At 51.7% G+C, this 22688-nt stretch overlaps 1 protein-coding gene across 1 annotated transcript in view; it reads left to right on the forward strand.

Moving 5' to 3' along the window:
• Positions 1 to 22688, forward strand: part of Znf831 (zinc finger protein 831) — an 81104-nt gene that overhangs the window by 31513 nt on the left and 26903 nt on the right. The window contains 1 exon segment of the mRNA XM_090352584.1: positions 5400 to 5551. Within this exon segment, the coding sequence (XP_090208710.1) occupies positions 5400 to 5551 (152 nt within the window).

A 22688-nucleotide genomic window follows, 5' to 3' on the forward strand; every position in this document is an offset into this window, starting at 1 on the left:
CATCTATCTATCTACCTATCATCTATCTATCTATCATATCTATCTATATCTATCATCTATCTATCTATCTATTTATCTATCTATCTATCTATCTATCTATCTATCTATCTATCTATCCATCCATCCGTCTGTCACCTATCCATCCATCTATCCATCTATCATTTATCTATTATTTATCTATCGGCTATCTATCTATCTATCTATCTATCTATCTATCTATCTATCTATCTACCACCTGTCCCTGTCTATCTTTCCATCTGTCTGTCTATTTATCTCTGTCTCTGCATGATTTAATTTAATTTATTTTATTTATTGGCACAGGGCCTGGTCACTGTCCTGGAGCTTTTCAGTGGCTCATTGGATATAAGAGTCTCATGAATGTCCCTGCCAACCATTAGCCTCAGGTCTTGGCCTCCTGAGTAGCTAGGAATACAGGTGTGAGTCCCTGGGGCCTCGGCGTGACTGTATTCCATTACTTCAGAGTGTATCACTGGGTGGCCCGGTCAGGATTTTTCACTTGTTGATAGCTATTTGCTTTGTTTTGGATTGGAACTATTATAAAGAAAACTGCCATGGCTATTCATATCCAAGTGTACATACATGTGGAAGGTGCTTGAAGGTCTCTGGGGCAAATACCTATGAGTAGGTATCGGGGCTTGAACTCAGGGCCTCGGCACAGGGAAGGCCTTCATTACACCCCTGCTTTCACTAGCCTACGGAAATGTGGATTTCATTGTGCATAGACATAATCTTTTCTTTCTAAAATGCTTCATCTTCTTCTTCAAAAATGGTTGTTTTACGGGCTCCTGCTCTTTATTCTTATTTCCAGGCTTTTAGAGCTATACTTTGTATTTTGTATTTTATAAGCTAATGTGTAGAGACTTGGCCTGTCTGCTCTGTTTTAAGTGCTAACTCTCCAGACAACGGGTTGCTTGGCTGTTGGAATTTTTGACTGTGAGTTGATGCTCTTGGAATGTTGAGAGTTGGGTTGGGAGTGGATTTCTCCAGGAAATGGTTGTGTTTTTGTTTTTGTTTGCTATGTTCCTGCTCAAGCCCAGTGAGGATGGAATTCTTGGCTTTTGATTTATTTTTCCTTGTCTCGGTGTTGTGCGTCTCCTGGCGGTCAACCGGAAGCCTGTCTTATCATTATGGCATGAACAGGAGGGCTTCCATTCCCTTCTCTCAGCCGGCAGAGGGTTTGGCCTTCTGACTTCTCAGCCCGCACCCTGGACTCTTCCCTGGATGCATGCTGAGCTTTTGAGTCCAGTCCTCTCAGAGAGAGGAAACATACTCAGACTCACCTGACTTGGCAAATACCTTCTGCAAGAATACATTACCTTTCCTCTCTCCATTTTCTGTTGTTTTCTGGCTTTTCATGATTTCTTCCCTTCCAATCAAAACACCAACATATTTAAATACACTTTTAAAAATCTGTCTCTTAATCTGCATTATGAGTTGTGTCCAGTGTAGGGGATGAGTATTTCTTTCACTGTTCTATGGGAATATAGCATTCCTTCTTTATCCTTGTCCTAGACAGATGCCTCCATCAAGTAAGCAATGCATTTTTTTTTGTTTCATTGATTGATCAATTGATTTTTCAGTACCACTTGACTCATAGCCTCGATCTTTAGGCTTTTATTTTTTTCAAATATAGCCGCAACCTTTTTGCCCAAGCTGATCTCTGACTGCGACCTTCCTACCTTTCCCTGCCTTTCCCAAGAAGCTAAAACTATAGGTACGCCTGATTAGGCTTGGCTAGAACCTGTGTACTTTGATGTCTTCTGATGTCCTCATGATAGTTTCCTTTTGGGCTTGCCTATGAAATGAAGGCTTACGCTCTGTCTTCCGTAAGAGATAACCTTTTACATTTCCTTCTCATATGGATAAATATATATTCATAAACTAGGAAGACTTGCTTTTTTATTTTGTTATATAGATAGCATCACAGATATGATTTTGATTTGTTTGAGTTTGAGTAGTCTGATAAGCGAGGCAGGCTTTAGTATTTTTAAACATTCATGCCCACGCATGTGGCTATTTGCCAGGGATCGCATGAGGTCTGTGAACCATTTGTCTTAGACTTCCTTACAAAGCTTGCAGATGTTCACAAATCCACATTCCCGATACTTATGGATTGTGCTTTGGCTTGTCATGTTGACTTGGACTTTATTTCAGGGCCTTCCATTGTATGCCACTCAACTTTTGGGGCTCTTGCCAACTACAAATACCACACTGTCCTACTTTCATTGAGAAAACAACCCAAGTGAAAGGAGAGAGATTAGACAAGGGGGATCTGTTTTCCCAGGAAAATGGAACAGTGTAGAAAATCCACCCTGGGATGCCTGAGGGCCCCAAGGTTGACATGAGGTTCAGAGGACTGGAGAAGTGAGCTGCGCAAGCCCTGTGAGATGGGCCCAGGACCAGGTCCTGTGGTTCGTGTGGGGCCGCGCCAAGCATACTACACACCAACTTCTTCTAGGACGCTTCCGATAGATGAACGATGACTTGTGGAGCCCCAAGAGAAGGAGAGTCCACCAGGAGGAGAGCAGGCATGTGGGCGAGGGCTCTGTGTGCATTGGTCACTGCGGGGAGAGCCTCCATTCTGGGATGGGGGTTGTCTTTGTCAAGAAGATACGCACCTGTCTGTGAGCTGGACTTACGTTTTGGCTTCTAATGTAATTGGCTTACGCAGTAAGGGCAGACTCTTAGATGAGACAGAGACACAGACGTCTCTCCCCGAGCTCTCATGGCCTTCGAGCACGTGGGCCTCACCACTTGTGGCCAAGGCCCCATGTCCCGCTGAGTGCAGTCCCAGGCACTGGTTGTACTCAGCTCAGCAGCCACAAAGGCTCTGTTGCACATCTGTCCACCCTGCTTCTCTCTGCTTCTTCTGCTGTGGGTGGAGAGAGTACATGAGAAGAGTTTGGGACAGAGGAAACTTCCAGGCTGAGAATGTGAGAGAGAGGCAGGTCAGCATCAGGGTGGGCTAGAGTAGCAGAGTGTCCACAGATCTCAATCAATGTTAAGGTTCAGGACATAATCCTCTCTCTGTCCCTTCCGTGAAATCCCGGGGCCTTCGGTCTGAGCGGAGGTCCTGAACTCTAGACCTTGCATGCCCAGCGTCTAAATATCTCTGCTGGGCTGCTCTGAGACAAGCCTGAGGGCTTCCAACATGGATCTATGAGGCCTGGAAAATGAAGTCTGCAGGCAGCTGGGCCCAGGAAAGAGAATGCTACATAAAGACCCGAGAGATACAGGAGACAAAAGCACAGGGCTGGGGACTGGGGTGTCAGATAAAGAACCTTCAACTGGAATCTCTTTAAAACATTCTAGGTGGGCTCTTAGGAAGCTCCGGGAGGAAGCCAGGGTAAGAAGAGGGGGAGCACAGGCATCGGGACAGGTGACACTGGAGGTCCCTGCCCAGCTCGGCCTCAGGGTGCCCTTAAGGGTGAGCTGGGTCTCACAGATTATCTGCTCAGCAGCAGGTGGGCAGAGCTGTTACACCATGGCAAGGCCAGTCAGTGGTGGGTGGTGCCACTGTGATTCTTCACCAACCCCACCCCATATAACTGGGGCAAGACCAGGCCTGGTCCTCTTGAGAGGGGCTAAGGCCAGTGCCTGGACGTGTGGTGGGGCACAGTGCAGAATCTACCTTCCCAGAGTAAGGCTGTACCCAAAAGTGTTGGGAGGACTCAGGAGAGTGAGGAACAGCTCTTGTCCTTGACTAGACAGAGGTCTGCTTTGAGGACATCACCAGGCCCACGTGAGTGCTCTCCCCTGGCAACAGGGAACATATTCCACCTTGCTGAGCTCTGCCCTCAGCAAGAAGGGGCTGAGACTACTCCCCACAGTCTCCTCATTACTTTGATTGAGTGGAGTCCACAGGGCTCAAGCTGTGCCATTCTTAACATTGGTTAGCACGCCTCCCTCACCTGCTGGTGCTGGGGCAAAGGTGGCCTGCAGCAAGTAGAAGACATCCCTCCTTCCCCACCGGTCCCCCTCCCCACCGGTCCCCCCTCCCTTCCTCTCTTTGTCTCTGCACTTTGAAATCACTCTCCACCCAGGCCCCGCAGGAGTCCCAGCTGGTACAGGAGTTTGTGATTAGAGGAACAGCAGCCTGTGGCTTTCTACCCTGGCTCTGCTAGTTCTTTTGCGAACCTGAGGTCCTGACAGAGACTATTGGCTTTAAAAAAACAAGGCAGCCCCTTTTCCTTCCTGTACACCCACCCCCGCCCCGCCCCGCCAGGTGAGTTCAACAGCTTCTGCCTCAGACAGAGGACAGAAGTTTCTCCAAAATGTGGATACCAATAAAGCTGAGGAAAAAAGCAAAGGCACATCCTCCTCGTTGAGGAAGAATGCCGCAGTCTGCAGACATCATTTGAAATTCTGCAGGTAGTCTGGTAATTAGGATCTGTGGTGAGATCTTGGCTACAGCTCCGACAAATCCAGGGGGAAATGTCCGTTTGGGTTGCCTCCCAGTCCTCTTGCTCTGATTCCCCCCCAGACCCGCAGAGCACCATGGGAGTCCTGTGCTTGGTCGTCAATGAAAGGTCTTTAAAAAGAGCATAGGGCACAGGCTGCTGCTCCTTATCACAGCTCACATGCCTACAAAATGTCACCTGGCCTACAGTGCGGGCCGAGTGGCGGTTCTGGTTAGGGCCGCACATTGCATCGGTAAACTATTGTGAGCCTGCCTCCTAATCAGTACACACTGTGTGCTCACACATTGATACCCACGTCCTGCTCTACTGAAGAGGGTGGATGTTTGATGACAGGAATGACAAGGTTTTGATGAGACCCAACACCAGTGGGTGCGCCAACATTTCCCCTCTTTCTCCTCTCCTCCCTCCCTCTGACGTGCAAGGCTTTATTTTGGGGGACCATTAGATCAGGTGATCTAGAAGGACTCCTCACGACACACAAGGCCCTCTGTGGTTATTGTCGTTGGTGACTATGTAAATTCATTCAAATGCCATATACTTTAAAGCCCCATTTCTCAGTGATGCTAAAACTACCTTGTTTTAATGCTCAGTGGCCACAATGGCTGGTGGCTGCTGAATTGGTTGGTTCAGGTTAGCGAGTGTTTTCCATCATGGCAACGGGTTCTATTGGGCCATGTGTTTAGCAAGGAGGAAAGACTGTCTAGTTCAATATTTGATCGGAGAAACCTACTTTCCGCACCTTCTTGCTGGGCAGATGGAGACACGTCTGAAAGGAGCTCCCCCTGAGTGACTTCTCAGCCTCCCCAGTCAGGCGTTGCTGTTATCCTGTGGTGGGGGTTACCAGCTGGTTCAGGCCTGCCCAGGCTCTCCCATCCCTCCCCCTACCCCAGGGCATGTCCACCGGGCCCCTTCTCTTCGTTCAGGTGGACTTCCACAATGTACTTCCCTGCCCCACAGGTGCCAAGGAAGTTTCTGGCAGAGCCACGCTCAACTGAGAGCCAGCAGACTTCGCAAGCCACACTGCGTGCCACGCGGACGCTGTCCTCCTCCCTTGTTCAAGGGACAAGAGCCCTGCAGGACCATCAGGCGAGCTTCGTTGGAAGTGGCAGGTAACACTTTCTTTGGCATGAGGTCAGACTGGGTGTCCGGGTGATGGTCCAGACCCTGGCGTCCAGGCTGTGGTGCAGGGTGGCCAGGAGATAGGCTGTGTCTAGAGGGGCTGGGCGCATGAGGCTGGCATCTATGAGACCATCAGAGATGTCCTAGGACACGGAGAGGGCATGCGATGAGAAGCCAAGACTCCAAGGATGAGCGTGGATGTGGCGGTGGGAGACGTGCACAGCAGATGAGTATATGACAGGTTCTTGGAGAACCAGGGCCCAGGGCTCACCTGGGCCACAGTCAGGGGGCTGTGCTTTGCCAGGCCCAGAGAGAAATGAAGCATGCACTCACAGTGGAAGCTTCTTGGGAAAGAGCAATTTTAAGCTACCTCTGGGTGACCGGCCAATTCGCTTCACTGGACCCTGATACACCTGTGCCCTCCTCTTCCCCCTCTCCCTAGCAGTCCTGAGTCCATCCTTGGCCTCACCTGTGGAGGTTGAGTGGGAAGAATGGAGACCATTGGCAAGGCTGCAGGCCCTGTCTGGCCAGCAATGATGGAATGACCACCCTTTTCTGATAGCTCAGTGCTGCCCCTGGGCTCTATCTGATGTCTGTGATTTTTCGGTCCTAGGGAACGAGGTATGGGGCATCTTCTTGTTCACCTTGGTCCACCTCCAGTGGCCCATATAGGCCAAGGGCACCTGCTCTCCCCTGCTTCCCCCACCCTGCTCTCACGACCTCTGGTAAGAGAGGGCAGGAGAGAAGGTTGGTTGCATACAATTTGACCCACAGCTGGTGTGAACGTTGGAAGGTGTTTTCACTGAGGGATGCTAAGGTTCTAGTTCTGGGGGTGAGGCTAGATGAGTGCAGGGGAGCACAGAAAAATCACTCTTTGTCCAGTGTCTGTGGCTCTTGTCTCTTCTCACCCAGCAGAATTGCCTCTGGCCAGAGTATAGAGTTGTTATCTGTGGAGAGGTCTTGGGGCTTCAAGCTGACCTGTAGGGAGGGTATCCAGGCTCCATGCTGGACTCTAGGGAAGGTCTCTGGGCTCCATGCTGGACTGTAGGGAAGGTCTCTGGGCTCCATGGTGGACTGTAGGGAAGGTCTCTGGGCTCCATGCTGGACTGTAGGGAAGGTCTCTGGACTCCACGTTGGACTGTAGGGAAGGTCTCTGGGCTCCACGCTGGACTGAAGGGAAGGTCTCTGGGCTCCATGCTGGACTGTAGGGAAGGTCTCTGGACTCCATGCTGGACTCTAGGGAAGGTCTCTGGACTCCATGCTGGACTGTAGGGAGGGTCTCTGGACTCCACACTGGACTGTAGGGAAGGTCTCTGGACTCCACGCTGGACTGTAGGGAAGGTCTCTGGACTCCACGCTGGACTGTAGGGAAGGTCTATGGACTCCACGCTGGACTGTAGGGAAGGTCTTGGACTCCGCGCTGGACTGTAGGGAAGGTCTCTGGGCTCCATGCTGGACTGTAGGGAAGGTCTCTGGGCTCCACGCTGGACTCTGGGGAAGGTCTCTGGACTCCATGCTGGACTGTAGGGAAGGTCTCTGGGCTCCACGCTGGACTCTAGGGAAGGTCTCTGGACTCCACGCTGGACTCTAGGGAAGGTCTCTGGACTCCACGCTGGACTCTAGGGAAGGTCTCTGGACTCCATGCTGGACTGTAGGAAGGTCTCTGGACTCCATGCTGGACTGTAGGGAAGGTCTCTGGGCTCCATGCTGGACTGTAGGGAAGGTCTCTGGGCTCCACGCTGGACTGTAGGGAAGGTCTCTGGGCTCCACGCTGGACTGTAGGGAAGCTCTCTGGACTCCACGCTGGACTGTAGGGAAGGTCTCTGGACTCCATGCTGGACTGTAGGGAAGGTCTCTGGGCTTCACGCTGGACTGTGGGGAAGGTCTCTGGGCTCCATGCTGGACTCTAGGGAAGGTCTCTGGACTCCATGCTGGACTGTAGGGAAGGTCTCTGGACTCCATGCTGGACTGTAGGGAAGGTCCCTGGACTCCATGCTGGACTCTAGGGAAGGTCTCTGGACTCCATGCTGGACTCTAGGGAAGGTCTCTGGACTCCATGCTGGACTATAGGGAAGGTCTCTGGGCTCCACGCTGGACTCTGGGGAAGGTCTCTGGACTCCATGCTGGACTGTAGGGAATGTCTCTGGGCTCCACGCTGGACTGTAGGGAAGGTCTCTGGACTCCATGCTGGACTCTAGGGAAGGTCTCTGGGCTCCACGCTGGACTGTGGGGAAGGTCTCTGGACTCCACGCTGGACTCTAGGGAAGGTCTCTGGACTCCACGCTGGACTGTGGGGAAGGTCTCTGGACTCCACGCTGGACTGTAGGGAAGGTCTCTGGACTCCACGCTGGACTGTGGGGAAGGTCTCTGGACTCCATGCTGGACTGTGGGGAAGGTCTCTGGGCTCCACGCTGGACTGTGGGGAAGGTCTCTGGGCTCCACGCTGGACTGTAGGGAAGGTCTCTGGGCTCCACGCTGGACTGTAGGGAAGGTCTCTGGACTCCACGCTGGACTCTAGGGAAGGACTCTGGACTCCATGCTGGACTGTAGGGAAGGTCTCTGGACTCCACGCTGGACTCTAGGGAAGGACTCTGGACTCCATGCTGGACTGTAGGGAAGGTCTCTGGACTCCATGCTGGACTGTAGGGAAGGTCTCTGGACTCCACGCTGGACTGTAGGGAAGGTCTCTGGACTCCATGCTGGACTGTAGGGAAGGTCTCTGGGCTCCACGCTGGACAGTAGGGAAGGTCTCTGGGCTCCACACTGGACTCTAGGGAAGGTCTCTGGACTCTAGGGAAGGTCTCTGGACTCCATGCTGGACTGTAGGGAAGGTCTCTGCGCTCCACACTGGACTCTAGGGAAGTTCTCTGGACTCTAGGGAAGGTCTCTGGACTCCATGCTGGACTCTAGGGAAGGTCTCTGGACTCCACGCTGGACTGTAGGGAAGGTCTCTCGACTCCACGCTGGACTGTAGGGAAGGTCTCTGGACTCCACGCTGGACTGTAGGGAAGGTCTCTGGGCTCCACGCTGGACTGTTGGGAAGGTCTCTCGGCTCCACGCTGGACTGTAGGGAAGGTCTCTGGGCTCCACGCTGGACTGTAGGGAAGGTCTCTGGGCTCCACGCTGGACTCTAGGGAAGGTTCTGGGCTCCACGCTGGACTCTAGGGAAGGTCTCTGGGCTCCACGCTGGACTCTAGGGAAGGTCTCTGGGCTCCACGCTGGACTGTAGGGAAGGTCTCTGGGCTCCACGCTGGACTGTAGGGAAGGTCTCTGGGCTCCACGCTGGACTGTAGGGAAGGTCTCTGGGCTCCACGCTGGACTGTAGGGAAGGTCTCTGGACTCCACGCTGGACTCTAGGGAAGGTCTCTGGACTCCACGCTGGACTCTAGGGAAGGTCTCTGGGCTCCACGCTGGACTGTAGGGAAGGTCTCTGGACTCCATGCTGGACTGTAGGGAAGGTCTCTGGACTCCATGCTGGACTCTAGGGAAGGTCTCTCGACTCCATGCTGGACTGTAGGGAAGGTCTCTGGACTCCATGCTGTACTCTAGGGAAGGTCTCTGGGCTCCACGCTGGACTGTAGGGAAGGTCTCTGGACTCCACGCTGGACTCTAGGGAAGGTCTCTGGACTCCATGCTGGACTGTAGGGAAGGTCTCTGGGCTCCACGCTGGACTGTAGGGAAGGTCTCTGGGCTCCACGCTGGACTGTAGGGAAGGTCTCTGGACTCCACGCTGGACTGTAGGGAAGGTCTCTGGACTCTAAGGAAGGTCTCTGGGCTCCACACTGGACTCTAGGGAAGGTCTCTGGACTCCACACTGGACTCTAGGGAAGGACTCTGGGCTCCATACTGGACTGTATTTAAAGTCTATGGGCTCCATACTGGTCTGCAGGGAGGGGCTTGGGGTTCTATGCTGGTCTGTAGGGCAGCAAAGACCCACAGGCTGTGGTGTAGCACTGAATTGTCCATGGGCCTTTCCTGTCACTGTGTACTCTAACTTCGGAGTCTTTTCCGCTTTTTAGATTCCTCGGGAGTTTCTCTACAACCCATGGTTGGCCATCCAGGTCCAACTCAGTGTTCTGCCAAGTGTAGTATATAGCTGAGAGCACCTCAGAGGTGAAGAACTGGGTACAGGAATGCTGGTGGCAGGGAAAGCTATGGGGCCTGATCCCTTTTGCTATCTGCCTCCCCATTCCTTGTTTGCCTGAACTTTTTCTTCCCCTTGGCTCCTCATAAGCCTGGTGCTTGCATTTCTCGCTTCTGTCATTAAGGCCACCCAAAGGTGGCCTCAGGGAGATCCTGCCAAGGCAGTGACAGAGGGCTGGTGGCTTCAGCTCCTCAGGGCGGGAGATCTCATTGCGGAGGGGTGGAACCCTGCATTGCCAACCAGAACTCTCCCTCTTGACTTGAACGATGGGAGTCTCTCCCCAGCTCTCTCCTTAGCTGCTTCCCGCCAACCACACCAACCTCTCTGATCATGGTTTTGGGCTGTGGTGCTGTGGCTTGAAGACCGACAAAGAAAATCCATGCCGTGGTAGCTGTGACACAGGGGAGACGGGAGGATGGATTCACTGTTCACCTCTGACCAGTTACTCAGAGAATGCCCATGGTGGCCAGTTGGCTCCCACACTGGTTTCCTAGCTGCACAATAAGGATTGTGATGGTGGTCTCGTGGATCTGACTGTGCAGGAAAGCTGCAGCCCTACTCTGCAGATCATAGACACACAGGCACAGCGCAGGCAGATTCCAAATGCAAGTGTGAGGCTCTTGACGCAGGGCCAGGGATGAAGGAATGCTGGTGTGCGTTGAGGAGGGACACAGAGTGGCCGGGGCTGGCAGGCTCTCTGGACACCAGACGCTTCTAGGAAGGACTTGGCTTTCTGGATGGGGATTGAAGAAATGAAGGCTCGTAGACAAGAAGGAGAAATGTGGGATGTGGCTCAGGCCCCATGGAAGGGTGGACAGCAATCTTCCATCTGTAGGGTACTGGGAATGTGGACGTTTCCTGAGCAGAGGCCAATAAATGGCTACAACCTCAGTGGCTTTATTCTCTCATACAATCCTGGCACCTCCCACTCCATGAAAGGCTCTTGGAGAGAAGCCTTCCATCGGCTTCCAGCTACTGGTGGCCCGGGGTATCCTAGAGTTTGTGGCCACATCCTTGCTATCTCTAGTGCGTCTTTGCCCTCCCCCCCATCATGAGGAGCTCCCCTTTGCTTTTCTCTTATAAGGATACCCGCTGCTGGGCATGGCCACTGAGCCCAGGTTTATCTCATTTTGAGAACCCTGACAGCGCCCTGGTGCTGAGGGCTTCCCTTAGGTTCTGTAGGCTAGGGCTTGAGGACCACTGCTTGACCACCTGAGTCATTGCCCACATCTGAACCAACAGAAGAGACGCTCACATACGCTCAACGTGTGGCTCTCTACCTCGTCTGGGCCTCCTGTGACCTTGAGCTACATCACAAGCTCATACCATAAACACCCAGTCTTCCTCTCCTCCAATAACAGGACTGATGTTAGACTCTAGGGATCAGAGTCTAGTGTGCTTCCCTTCTGGGGAAGGGCTGGCTGGCTGGTTAGGACATAATCATTGTTATAGCTGTGTAGATGGTGCAGGCTGGAGCTGACATCCCGCCACTGGCTGGTAGAGTCAGCCTTACCCTCTGGCCTTGGGGCTGTGGGAGCTCAGGCATGGGATACTTGCTTCCTCTACTCCCTCCTGGGTTGTCTTTCCATACCACCCAATCATCAGGCATGTTTCTGGCCTGCTCATGGCCCCCGGGGACCATATAGGAGCAGAGAGACTTCCAGAAAATCACTGCATCAACCTTGTCACTCCATCCCCATGGAAAACCTCTCAGACTCAGAGGAGTCTTGCGAGACAGGCAGAGGAGCCCAGTGGGGTCCCAAGCTCCCTCTACCTGGGGAGAATTGGCTTTGTTACACTCCCTGTCTCAGCATCAGTAGCACCCGACTTTGTCACAGCGCAGTCCCAAGGGCAAAGTAAGTTCATATATGTGGGCATGTCTCTGTGTGCCTATGAGTGTTTAAGAGTAAAGTAGAAGCACTTATTTCGCAGGGCAAGACAATAATGGGCAGGTTGTCTTGGATGTTGGAGGGGCTGTAACTTGGGGTAATGTGACAAAATCTAATGAAGAAACTGAGCATTTGGGGAGAGGGCTTTGCTAATGGAAAGGTACAGGAGCCATAAACACGTGTGTTTGTAGTTCAATAAGAATTAGGAAGACATTTCCACATACTGGTCAATAATATTTATGTCCAAGGACTGAGATGGAACTGCTATTTTTTTCATCTTTATTTTTCAGATGCTTCCTGTCAATAACTTAGAATGAGAGAGGATGTTTTTTAAAAAAATATTTTTTTAAAAAAATATTTAATTTCTCTCTCCTCTTCTAAATGATTCCAATAGCTTGGTACTTATCATTCAAACTAACAGATGGCTTGGTGGTGAAGTCATCTCTGAGCAGAAGGCCAGAGGAGTTAGGAAGGATAAAGACCTAATTTATAAGATTTTACATTGATTAAAATTTGTGAGCCAATCCTGAGAATGGAGTCTTTTTTCCTTTCTGAAACCTAAACCCAGTAGTTTGTGTCAGCCAAGTTTCCAGCAAAGAAGGGGAGGGGCCACTAGAACTAGAGAATAACTGTCTTCCAGAACATTCTTCCTGGGCTAACACCACCTTAAGACCAGAACACTCTGTGTGCGTGTGTGTGTGTGTGTGTGTGTGTGTGTGTGTGTGTGTGTGTGTGGATTGGACTGGTTCATAGAATTGAAGTCACTGAATATCTTGAGAGAGCAAACATCTAGCCTACAGCCCAAATGATGTATATGGGACAGCTTGCTCATGAGGACGACTGGCTAAGCAAGACCGTCTTCCTTGATCACTGATCTCTCTCCATTCTCCTCTTTCTTTCTTCTCTTTTCTCTTCCCTTTCTTATCTCTGATTTTCTTCTCATCTTTCTCTTCTCTTTCTCCTTTCTCTTTTCCCTGTCTTCTCTCTCTCCTCTTCTCTCTTTCTCTTCTTTCTTTTCTTTCCTCTATCCTTTCTTTTCTCTCTTTTTTGCCCCCCCTTCCCCATCCTGTCTTTTCAGGTTTTTGGGGTTTTTTTTTGCCAGTCCTGGGCTTGAGCTCAGGGCCCGAGCACTGTCCTTGGATTTTCTCAAGGCTAGAGCTCTACCACTTGAGCCTCAGCACCACTTCCGGCTTTTTTCTATGTATGTGGTACTGAGGAATTAAAGTCTGGTCTTTGTGCATGCTAGGCAAGCACTCTACCACTAGGCCAAACTCCCAGCCCTAAAGAAGATTTTTTTTTTTTTTTTTTTGCCAGTCTTGGGGCTTCAACTCAGGGCCTGAGCACTGTCCTTGGGCTTTTTCCTCAAAGCTAGCACTCTGCCACTTGAGCCACAGCACCACTTCTGGCTTTTTCTATGTATGTGGTACCAAGGAATTGAACTTGGGTCTTTGTGCATGCTAAGCAAGCACTCTACCACTAGGCCAAACTCCGCCCCTCCCCCATCCTGTCTTTATCTCCATCTCTCTCTCTAAATCTTTTCTCCCTGTCACTTTAGCAAGCATCAAGCTAGTTTTCAGTTGAATAAATGATCATCTCTTGTATCAACAGTTCTGCTTTCAATTGTTTTAGTTACCCATCACTGATTGTGTTGGTTAATGGGAAATTCTAGAATGAGCAATTCCTAAGTATTAAATAACTTCTGTTTAGGATGTTGTCACAGACAGGTACTCCATGCTCATTATTTGTGACTTTGCCGTTGTCTTGGTGGGGGGAACATATTCTCTGCATCTTGGGCCTTCCTGGACCTGGACCCCGTGGAGTACCGTGATCTGTTCAGACCTGCCTGCTGGACGCTAGGAAAGCTGACCAGAGGTGACTGGGAGATGGATTGGGAAGCCCCAGGCAAGGAGAGGCCCTTGGAAGAATCCAGAGTACTCTACAGTGTGCTTTCGGTAAAAACAAAGATGCAGAAAAAGAAACAAACCAAACATCTTGCTGAGAAAGTGAGTGGGAAGCGAACAACAGCCCCATGATCCACGCTGCAATTTGGTGTGCAAACGTATTCTAACCTGCCCCTCAATCGTTGGTTAGCTTCTGTTGTTTCGAACAATGAGGTCACAGCTTGCCATTATAACCTCCAGACTGAAGGGTTATCTTTGTGGGCCTAACAGCTTAGGTTCACAACTTTTTTTGTTGTCTCATTATTTTTCAGGATAAATCCTGAGTGAATTCTATCCCACTGGCTGTGAACTTTTGGCTAGCGCAGCGGTGAGGGCTCAGAGTTTGTTAGGCAATTCTGCTGAGCAGATGCAAATCTCTTGGCTTCCTTGGGGCTGAGCCTCTACTCCCACCTCTTCAAAGATGTGCACGTGAGTGGAGTGTGGTGGGGGGCTTCGGCTGTTATCCCAGCACTGGGGAGGCGGAGCAAGCCCACCTGCTCTCCAGGGTCTGGCCCACTTGGGTTATACTGTGAGATACAATTACAAAGCAAACTCAAACAGCCGAAGGAAGAAACAGAAGCCAAACAAAAGAGCATGAAATTTGCTCTCTGCTTTGTACTTGCAAGTCGTTTGAACCATGGGAAAGTCCAGTCTGGATGGCTGTGCTGTCCAGACCATAGGATTCAGCTCTGCAGAGTGGGCCCTCCATCTTGAGGCCTATCTGATGTCACTTTGGCTTTAGAGATAGATGCTCTGAGCCAAAAGATGTCATTTCCATCTCTTTAGTCCAAAGTCCACCTGGTAGAATCACATCTTAAAGGGCTCCTTTCCAAAGTGATCCTTAAGGCAAAAAATCACGTACAGTCAAAATCATGTTTGGTTTAACCCCTGCCACCAATCCATCTGAAGGATGGGATTTGTGCCCAGGACTCTAAGCTGGGCTGTTGCCAGCTTAGAGTCAAGGTCAGCAAAAGGCCGTCCATCACCTGCCCACCCACCTGCCTACTCAGGCCGCTTTGAAGAGAAACAGCAAATCCTCCTTTGGAAGAGAGGTGCGAGCTGGTCTCCAGGGTCCCTGCCTTGCCATGTGCTGTGCGCCATTGGGGCTTAGCACTGCTGTGACATCTCAGTGGATTGGTTTCTTGTCATGGGGATTTGGGAAAATAATGAAGTTGCACCTTCCTGGATTAGGAAAGGGGAGCCTCAAAAGTCAGGGTGTCAGTTCCATGCAGGTGTGATCAGGCCACACCTGTCCTCGGTGGTATCTCATTTCACCTGGCACCTGTTTTCCCCTACCAGCTTAGGAGTTAGGGACGATGTTCCATGGAGTGTCACTTTGAGCCAGCTGGAACCATCCAGCTAAGAACTGCCCTTTCCAGCCCAGCAAACCTTGTCCTGAAAGTGATTCCCCCACTGGTTTTTGTTCTCCCAGTCAGGGTTCCACTGAAGAAGGACAGCTACACAGGAGTGCGTGTGTGTGTGTGTGTGTGTGTGTGTGTGTGTGTGTGTGTGAACACTTGTGTGTCCTCTCATACTCTGGAATTACTCTTCCACTAGACGAGACAATGGAAGCCCCTGTAGGACACATGAAGGACTTTTTTTTTTGGGGGGGGGGGTTATGGGGTTTGAACTCAGCCTGGGCACTGTCTCTGAGCTCTTCAGCTCTAGGCTACTACCCTGCCCTTGAGCCAAGCCCCACTTCTGATTTTCTAGAGGTTAATTGGAGATAAGAGTCTCACGGACTTTAGTGCCTGGGCTGGCTTTGAACCGGGATCCTCAGATCTCAGCCTCTAGAGTAGCTAGGATGGATGACAGGCGTGAGACACAGCGCTCGGCCAGATGAAAGATTGATACCAAAGTTTGTCCTGTATGTTGGTCACACGGGCCTGAGCACAACTCTTCTGATGAGATGAGTACTTGTTCCCAGGGCCACATCACCGAAATGTGTTTGTATTTCAAGTGGAACATTCTCTTCCCACGCACTGAAAACCCACCTGTACACAGCCTAATCAGTATTCTGCCAATATCACCATGATTGCCCCTGGCCAGCCCAAAGAGTCTCTTAATTAGGTTTGTCCTGTTTCTGTGTTTCTGTGCTCAGCTCTTCCTGCTGATGACACATCAGCTTTTTATTATTATTATTATTATTGAAGCTCCTTGTGTTAAAAGGACTGGTTCCATTAGCCGAGGCCTGTTCTATTTTTTCTGATGCCGGGAACATTAAAACATGCCATGGTTTAACGAGTACTCTTCTATATTTCCTCAGAAACGCAGTTTGCGGAAGTGAACAGGGAACATCGATGCAGTTAAAGTTGATTATTTAAGCTTTTGCTGGGCCCTCTGGAGATCGTGCTGCTTCCCGGGTACATCAACTAAAATGGGAACACCAGAGTGCGGCCTGCGGGGCCCTGCGCCCAGTGACACATCTGCAGTCATATTGATGGAGAGATGTGTTATTGAACAAGAAGGACTGCATTGAGTTGATCGTTTTGCAATTTCCTGAAGCTGACCCGGCTTCTGCCCGTAAACACAAGGAAGCCAGGGACCACATTTCCAAGGGAGATTTTCGAAAGCTCTCCAAAGCAAAGCTCAGGAGGTATCTCCAATTTAGGAAGCTCATCCACGTTTTGCCTTCCAGAACAAACTTGCCAGGAGTGACTTTTTCTCCTTCTTGTGCAAATGGAGAAACTGAGGCTGAGAGCATTCCAGCCATCTGCCTGAAGTGCTCAGAGGACACGTGAATCTGGGGCTTAGTGGACTCCAAAACATAGACGTCCTTTTTTGATCCCTCAGGCATTCTCCTGTCTGTCCTCAGGCTCCTAGACCAGTCTTTCCTTCTCCTGTCTTCCATAATCTCTCACAAAAAACAACAAAAATGCTTTTATGTTTAACAGAAAATGTATCACAACTGAAAACGGAAAGCCAATATCTTGTGCCAGTAAGGGAACATAACAAAGATAAAGACAAACTTCTGGGTGTCAGTGGCTCATGCCCACGATCCCAGCTACTCAGGAGCTTGAGATCTGAGGATTGTGATAAACTCTCATCTCCAATTAACCAAGAAAAGCTGTGGCTCAAGTGGTAGAGTGCTAGTCTTGAGTAATAATAATAAAAAGCTCAGATGGGCCAGGAGTTTGGCCTAGCAGTAAAGTACTTTCCTAGAATGCAGTAAGCCCTGGGTTCGATTCCTTGCTTAAGTAGAAAAAGCTGGACGTGGTGTTGTGGCTCAAGTGGTAGAGCTCTAGCCTTGAGAAAACTCAAGGATAGCACCCAGGCCCTGAGTTCAAGCCCCAGAACTGGTCAAAAAAAAAAAAAAAAGCTCAGAAACTGTACAAACCTTGAATTCAAGCCCTAATACTGGTATGTGCACACACAGATACTGCCCCCACACACACTACAAACCATGTATTTTGGTCAATAAGTTCTACCTAGAATCTGTTGTGAGTTGAAGTCTATGAGCTCTAGTACAAATTACCTCTGTTCAAAACAGTTTGGAAGTTGGGGAAGAGCCTTTCTTCTCTGTAGAATGAGATTAAAAGAAAACATGAGTAAGAATAACTTTCTTACTATGTAATTCTGTTTTATTTAATCCTATGCTTGTGAATTGACTGAAATCACACATCTCTATGCTCCCCCTTGCCCTGGTCAATGGAAGCCCTTTGGGGAGACCCTCTTCCCCTGCCCCTCCCCTTCCTCCTCCCGTACACACCACACTGGCTTGCATGGTCAGTTCTGCTGCTTTCTTGACTTTTATGGAGTGGATTTAGACTCCCCATCCAGCAGAGTTGGCTGCAGTCCACAAGCAACCTTCTGTCAAGACCCTCGTGTAAGGCCGAGCTCCCTATCCAGCAGGGTGGAGCTTCCTTCCCGATCCTTCCTGGCTGAGCTCCAGAGCCTTGGGATGCTTTGTGTCCTGGGTAGGGGAGGTGGCACTGCCCACAGGGACAGATGCCCTACGTGACCAGGGTGTGCATGGGAAGTGCAGGCTGCTGTCTTGGGAACAAGCAAGCCAGTGCAAGGGTGAGGGGAGGGGCAGGTCCGCAGAGCTGTGAGATGGGGGAAGACGGAATGGGTCTGAGGAGGAATGGAGATAGAAGCCCGCCATACTTGTTTCCAGAAAGAACTCTCCTTTGAAAGGAACCAAAGAGTAAACCAAACTGTAAGAGCCATGTAGTCAGGAATCGGTCTGTCAAAAGGCTAAGGGAGTCCCTGCGCGCTCCTCAGGTGAAGCTGGAGTTTGGGGCTGCAGTCAGAGGTAAAGACCTCTACATGCTTCTTGAGGCTGCAGAGTGGTCCCACACTGATGCCACCTGTAGACTTAGCCCAGCCTGCTGACCAGGGCAGGCCGGGGTGGGGGCAGGGGCGCTTGAGGAGTTGGTGGCTGGCTCATGACTGGTGAGGAAGAGGCTCTCCCAAGGAAAGACCCCAGAAAAGGCCTTGTAGGTCTCTGGCTGCACATTTGAAATGGAGATTTCTAAATGGCCCCCTGACTTAATCTCCTCTACTAGTGGATTATTAGGGCACCCCTGAGTCCCTTATCTTACCCAACTTGATCTTTTCTCCCCCTAGATGTGGGGGTGCTGCCTTGATGGCTGTGGCCCGCAGGCTTGATCCCTACCTCCTACCCAACTCCCGCCCACTTCCAGCTCCATAATGCCATGGGAGGCAGGGGCCGTCTGAAGAGTGCAGAGGAGGAGACGGGGGACTGACGATGCTGTTTCTCTTTTTGGAGTCCAGACTAATGAGTTTTGTCTTGACCAAACTTTAGTCCACTGGGCACCATTTGATGTTCTCTTCAAATATTAATAGGCTTGTTCCCCAGCAAAGCATGCTCTCTCAGTCTGCTCCAGGAGACTTGTCACCAAGCAGGACACAGCCACGCAGGCCTTCCTCTGTGCCTTGCCAATTCATTAAACTCAGCAATTTGCAAAAGAGATTAATTGATTTGCAGGCTGCTCTGCCCCAAGTGTGGCTCAGCTTCCACCCTGCAGGCTCAGAGCAGCTCGGAGCTCCTGGGAGCAAACAGTAATATTCAGGACTATCGTCCATGGCTTGGCCAGATCTTCTTTCCTCATTATGGGCGGAAGTCAGAGAAGATGAATTTCTCAGTCCCTTCTGATTTCAGGTGGGATTTGGGGCCTCCAGTCTAGACACCAGGGATAAAATGAGAAAGCTTACAGAGCTGTGACTGCCAATTTGATAGAATGCGGCTTTCTTTAAGCTTTTATTCTTCCCAAACAGACATCATGGTTATCTTAGTTTAAAATGTTGCTATTGGAAGCAGAAGTCTCAACTCAATGACTTGTGTTGGGAAAGAACTATTGGGTTGCAAGGAAAAAGGGCTTTATTTCAAATTTGCAGAGACAAAGAACGAGAAGGGGGAAGGAAAAGAAAGCAAGAGACAAGAAGAAAGGAAGGAAAGGAGGGAGGGAAAAGAAGGAAAAGAAAGGAAGGAGAGAGAGAGAAGAAAAAGGAAGAAGGAAAGGAAGGGAAGGGATGGGAAGAAAGAAACAAATTTCAGAGAAGGAAGGCTTCAGGTTTGGCTAGATCCAGAGTTTCTCCTGGTGTTAACAGGAATCAGTTTCTCTCCATCTCTGAGCATCGCTGACTCTGCTCAGCTTTCCATGCTTATGGAAGCTTAACCAGTTTTCCTGATCCAAGTCCCCAAGCTAAGGGGGTCGTGTGACTGATCTTTGTTGAATGTTGTAATTCTGGCCTCTGGACTCAGGTGGAAGACTTCGCCATACAAGATGATCGGAGTGGGGGGAGGAAAACGGGGGCAAAAACATGAGAAGGGCTATCAGTGTGTGAGAAGTAATGCGCCTGCTACCTGATGAATGGAACTGTAACCCCTCTCTATATTATTCCCACAATAAAAGAAAAAAAGAATAAGTCGAGGCAGGGCTACTCAGGAAGCTGAAATTTGAGGAGCAAAGCCAGCCCGAGCAGAAATGTCTGTGAGACTTAACTCTAATTAACCACCCAAAAGCTGGAAGTAGAGCCAGGGCTCAAATGGCGGAGTACCAGGCTGAATGAAAAAAAAAAAAAAGAAGAGCCCTGAGTTCTAGCCCCATTACAGGCATGCAAACACATGCATGTGCAGACGGATAGACAGACAGACAGACAGACAGAGGCAGCAGAAGCAGGCATACAGATACATAGACAAGCAGACAGACAGAGGGACAGACAGACAGACAGACAGACACACACACACACACACACACACACACACGAGTAAAGGAGAGATGGTGACCCCAAAAGAGGAGGGGTAGACAGTGGGTACCACAACCCCTCCAAGCAAATTCAGAGGCCATTTCTCCTGGATGAATGCATGAGGCAGGCCCTTGTAAGTGTGTCCCCAGACCCCAGGACAGATGGAGGCAGGAGGCAGCATGGAACTGTCTTCTACAGGGGCCCAGGGACTGGTCGGTAGACCAGAGCACCTCAGTGGAATAGGTGAGTCACCAGCCTGAGGTTGGCATACAAAGCCTGGACCTGCTGTGTGCCAGGCAGTGTGTGGGCGCAGGACACAGTCAAATGCGAACACGACACGGCCCCTGTCCTTTGGGACAGCCGGGTCTGGCAAGGGGAGCCGGCACAGACTGGTAAACAAGTCATTACAGATGCAATGGAGGGAGCTCGCTGATATGATTAAGCTTCTAAATGAGGGCTCCTGACAAGGCCGGCTGGAGCTAGGAGAAGAGGGGCGGGCGCAAGCAGGGACTGAGGGGGGCTGCGGCACCTCGGAGCACGCGCGTGCCAGTCCCCAGGGCCCCTCCATCGGCCCCCACCGTGGTAGGGGGACGGAGCTGTTGTTTTCTGTCCTCCTCACATCCCTCGTTGTAAAGAATTTTTTGCCTCACTCATAAACCACTGCAAATGGAACCGCCCCAGCGCGTACCCACCATTGACTTACTTCTCTAAATGCTAATCGATTCCTGTAGAATTCAAGCAACCATTCAGAACTCTGAAAGCCAGGAGGCAAAGGTGTTATTCAGGGGAAGAACGAGGGCTGAGGAGGTGGGAGTCACAAACAGAGACCTCTAGCTGCGCGGATTTGAAAGATAAATGCTTATTTTGGTTCCAAGTTAGAGAAAGAAGGGCACACTACCTTCCATCCTAAGCCAGAAGTGGGGTAGAGGCTATCTGCAAAAGGCTTTCTGGAGACCAGCCCCACTGGGGTGGCTGTGAGCATGAATGCTATCAGCGCAGTCTGAGTTTCGTTCTAGCTTTATTTTTTTAATTTTTTAAATTTTTAGTGGTGGTAGGATTTGAACTCATGGCCTTGTAACTCCTAGAGGAGGAGCACTCGGCATCATCCCTACTCCCTTGCTCTTGAATTCTGTTCCAAACCAGCAGCCAAATGAAATCACAGGACCAGACAGAATAAAGAAAATGGATCTCAGGCATGGAGCTTGTGGAACTGCCAGTGCCCCCCCCCCCCAGCAGGATTCACCCCCACCCAAAGCTGAACCACCTTCCCAGGGGAGGGGGTGTGTGGACTTGCAGGGAAGGGGAGTCTCGGATGAATTCTGTCTAAGGTGTTAATGGCACGGCAAGGCCTCCTCTAGCACCATTCTTGATGGAAGTAAACGCAGAGCAAGCTCCCGGTGACAGAATTCTAATAAGAAAGTAATCCTTTAAACCTCTGGTGAGGTCATGGAGAAAGTCTGGTTCTCATGCTAATATGGTACCTGCTCCATGCTTTCTTCATTTCCCTTTGAAACAGGCCCGGCTCCCCTGTCTAGCTGGAATGGAGGACTAGGTTTCTGTTGTAATTAGATTCACTTTATGTTTTAAATCTTAAGTAAAGTGAATCTGTCTTTCCTGATACCAGATACCTCCAACAAAGTCTTTTCCATTGTGTCCTGGCCCCTCTGTCCAGCCTTCCTCTCAGCCTCCCTGGGGCCGGGTGGGGGGAGGCCACCCGGCAAAGCTTTGGTTGGGGGCTTCAGGCTGCACGAGGGTCTCCGCCTGGTACTTTGTGGAGCACTGCGCATGGGGTCCCCTGCCTTGGGTCCTCATGGGGGTGTAACCCGCTGGACCCCCCCCCCCCAGTCCAGAGGCCTGCTAGGACTTCACTGGGCCTGTGTTTGTTGAGATCCCCCACCCGCAGTGCACGAGTGGGGTGAAGCTCAGAGGTCCGGCTGGCGGGTGGGCAGGGGCTGGGGGGGGGGGGTGGTGTGGAGGGTCGGCGTGGCGGACGCCAGGCCCAGGCCCGGAAGGGGTCTGGACTGGGTTAAGGCGCTGCTGCGTCGTCCTCGGCTCGGGCTCGGGGTCCCGGCTGGTCTCTGCGTTTGTCTTTTTTCTCTGACCTTCCAGAAGGAAGGGGCCCCGCGTCCTCGCGTACCCCAGGCCGCCGCCAGGCCCCGGGCGACCAGGATGGAGCCATCTTTCCAAGTGCTCGCGCGGACAGGGCCCAGCGCGCCCCGGGCGCCCCGGAGCCTCGCGCTCGAGATGCTGGGCTCTCCATTTTCCAGCCTCCCCAGGCTGAGTCATCGCCCGCCCGCCGACCACGCGCCCCCGCCCGGCCACCTGACGACGTCCCGCCGAGCTGTCCCCCCCTCCGCCCGCCCGCCCGCCCGCCGTGGGGAGGGGGCGCCGCGGGCTGCGGCGGGGCTGCGGCCCTGCGGGCGGGGGGCTCGGGGCGCGCGGGGGGTACGGGGGGCGCGCGGGGCTGCGACTCTGCGGGCGGGGGGCGCGCGGGGCGGGGGCCGGGCGCCGCGGCGGAGCGGGCACTGTTCTGGAAAATCACCAAGCCCGGGCCCCCTCCGCCGCCCTCGCCGCGCCGTGACTCCGGGTCTCGCATGAGCTGTTTTTCTCCCCGGTTTTTATTTTTTTGTAACGACAACCTCACATAACCTCGGCAAAGTTACCGGCGACTTCACCAAACTTCGCTGAAACCACTGCAGCCGGGTGGGGGTGGCGGGCCCGCTGCGGGAGCAGGGCGCCCACGGCGTCTTCCAAGGGCCGCGCGCGCCGCCTAGCGCCCGCCCGCCGCCTCGCCCGCCGCAGCCCGGCCCGCAGCCCGGCCCGCCGCAGCCCGGCCCGCCGCAGCCCGGCCCGCCGCAGCCCCGCCCGCCGCCAGGCTTGGCATCCCCTTGCCCAGCACAGGGCCCACCCAGCCCACCCGACTGTTTATTAAAGAACCGGC

Source organism: Megascapheus bottae, chromosome 18, assembly GCF_031878675.1.
Source record: "Megascapheus bottae isolate mThoBot1 chromosome 18, mThoBot2.hap1, whole genome shotgun sequence".
Taxonomy (NCBI): domain Eukaryota; kingdom Metazoa; phylum Chordata; class Mammalia; order Rodentia; family Geomyidae; genus Megascapheus; species Megascapheus bottae.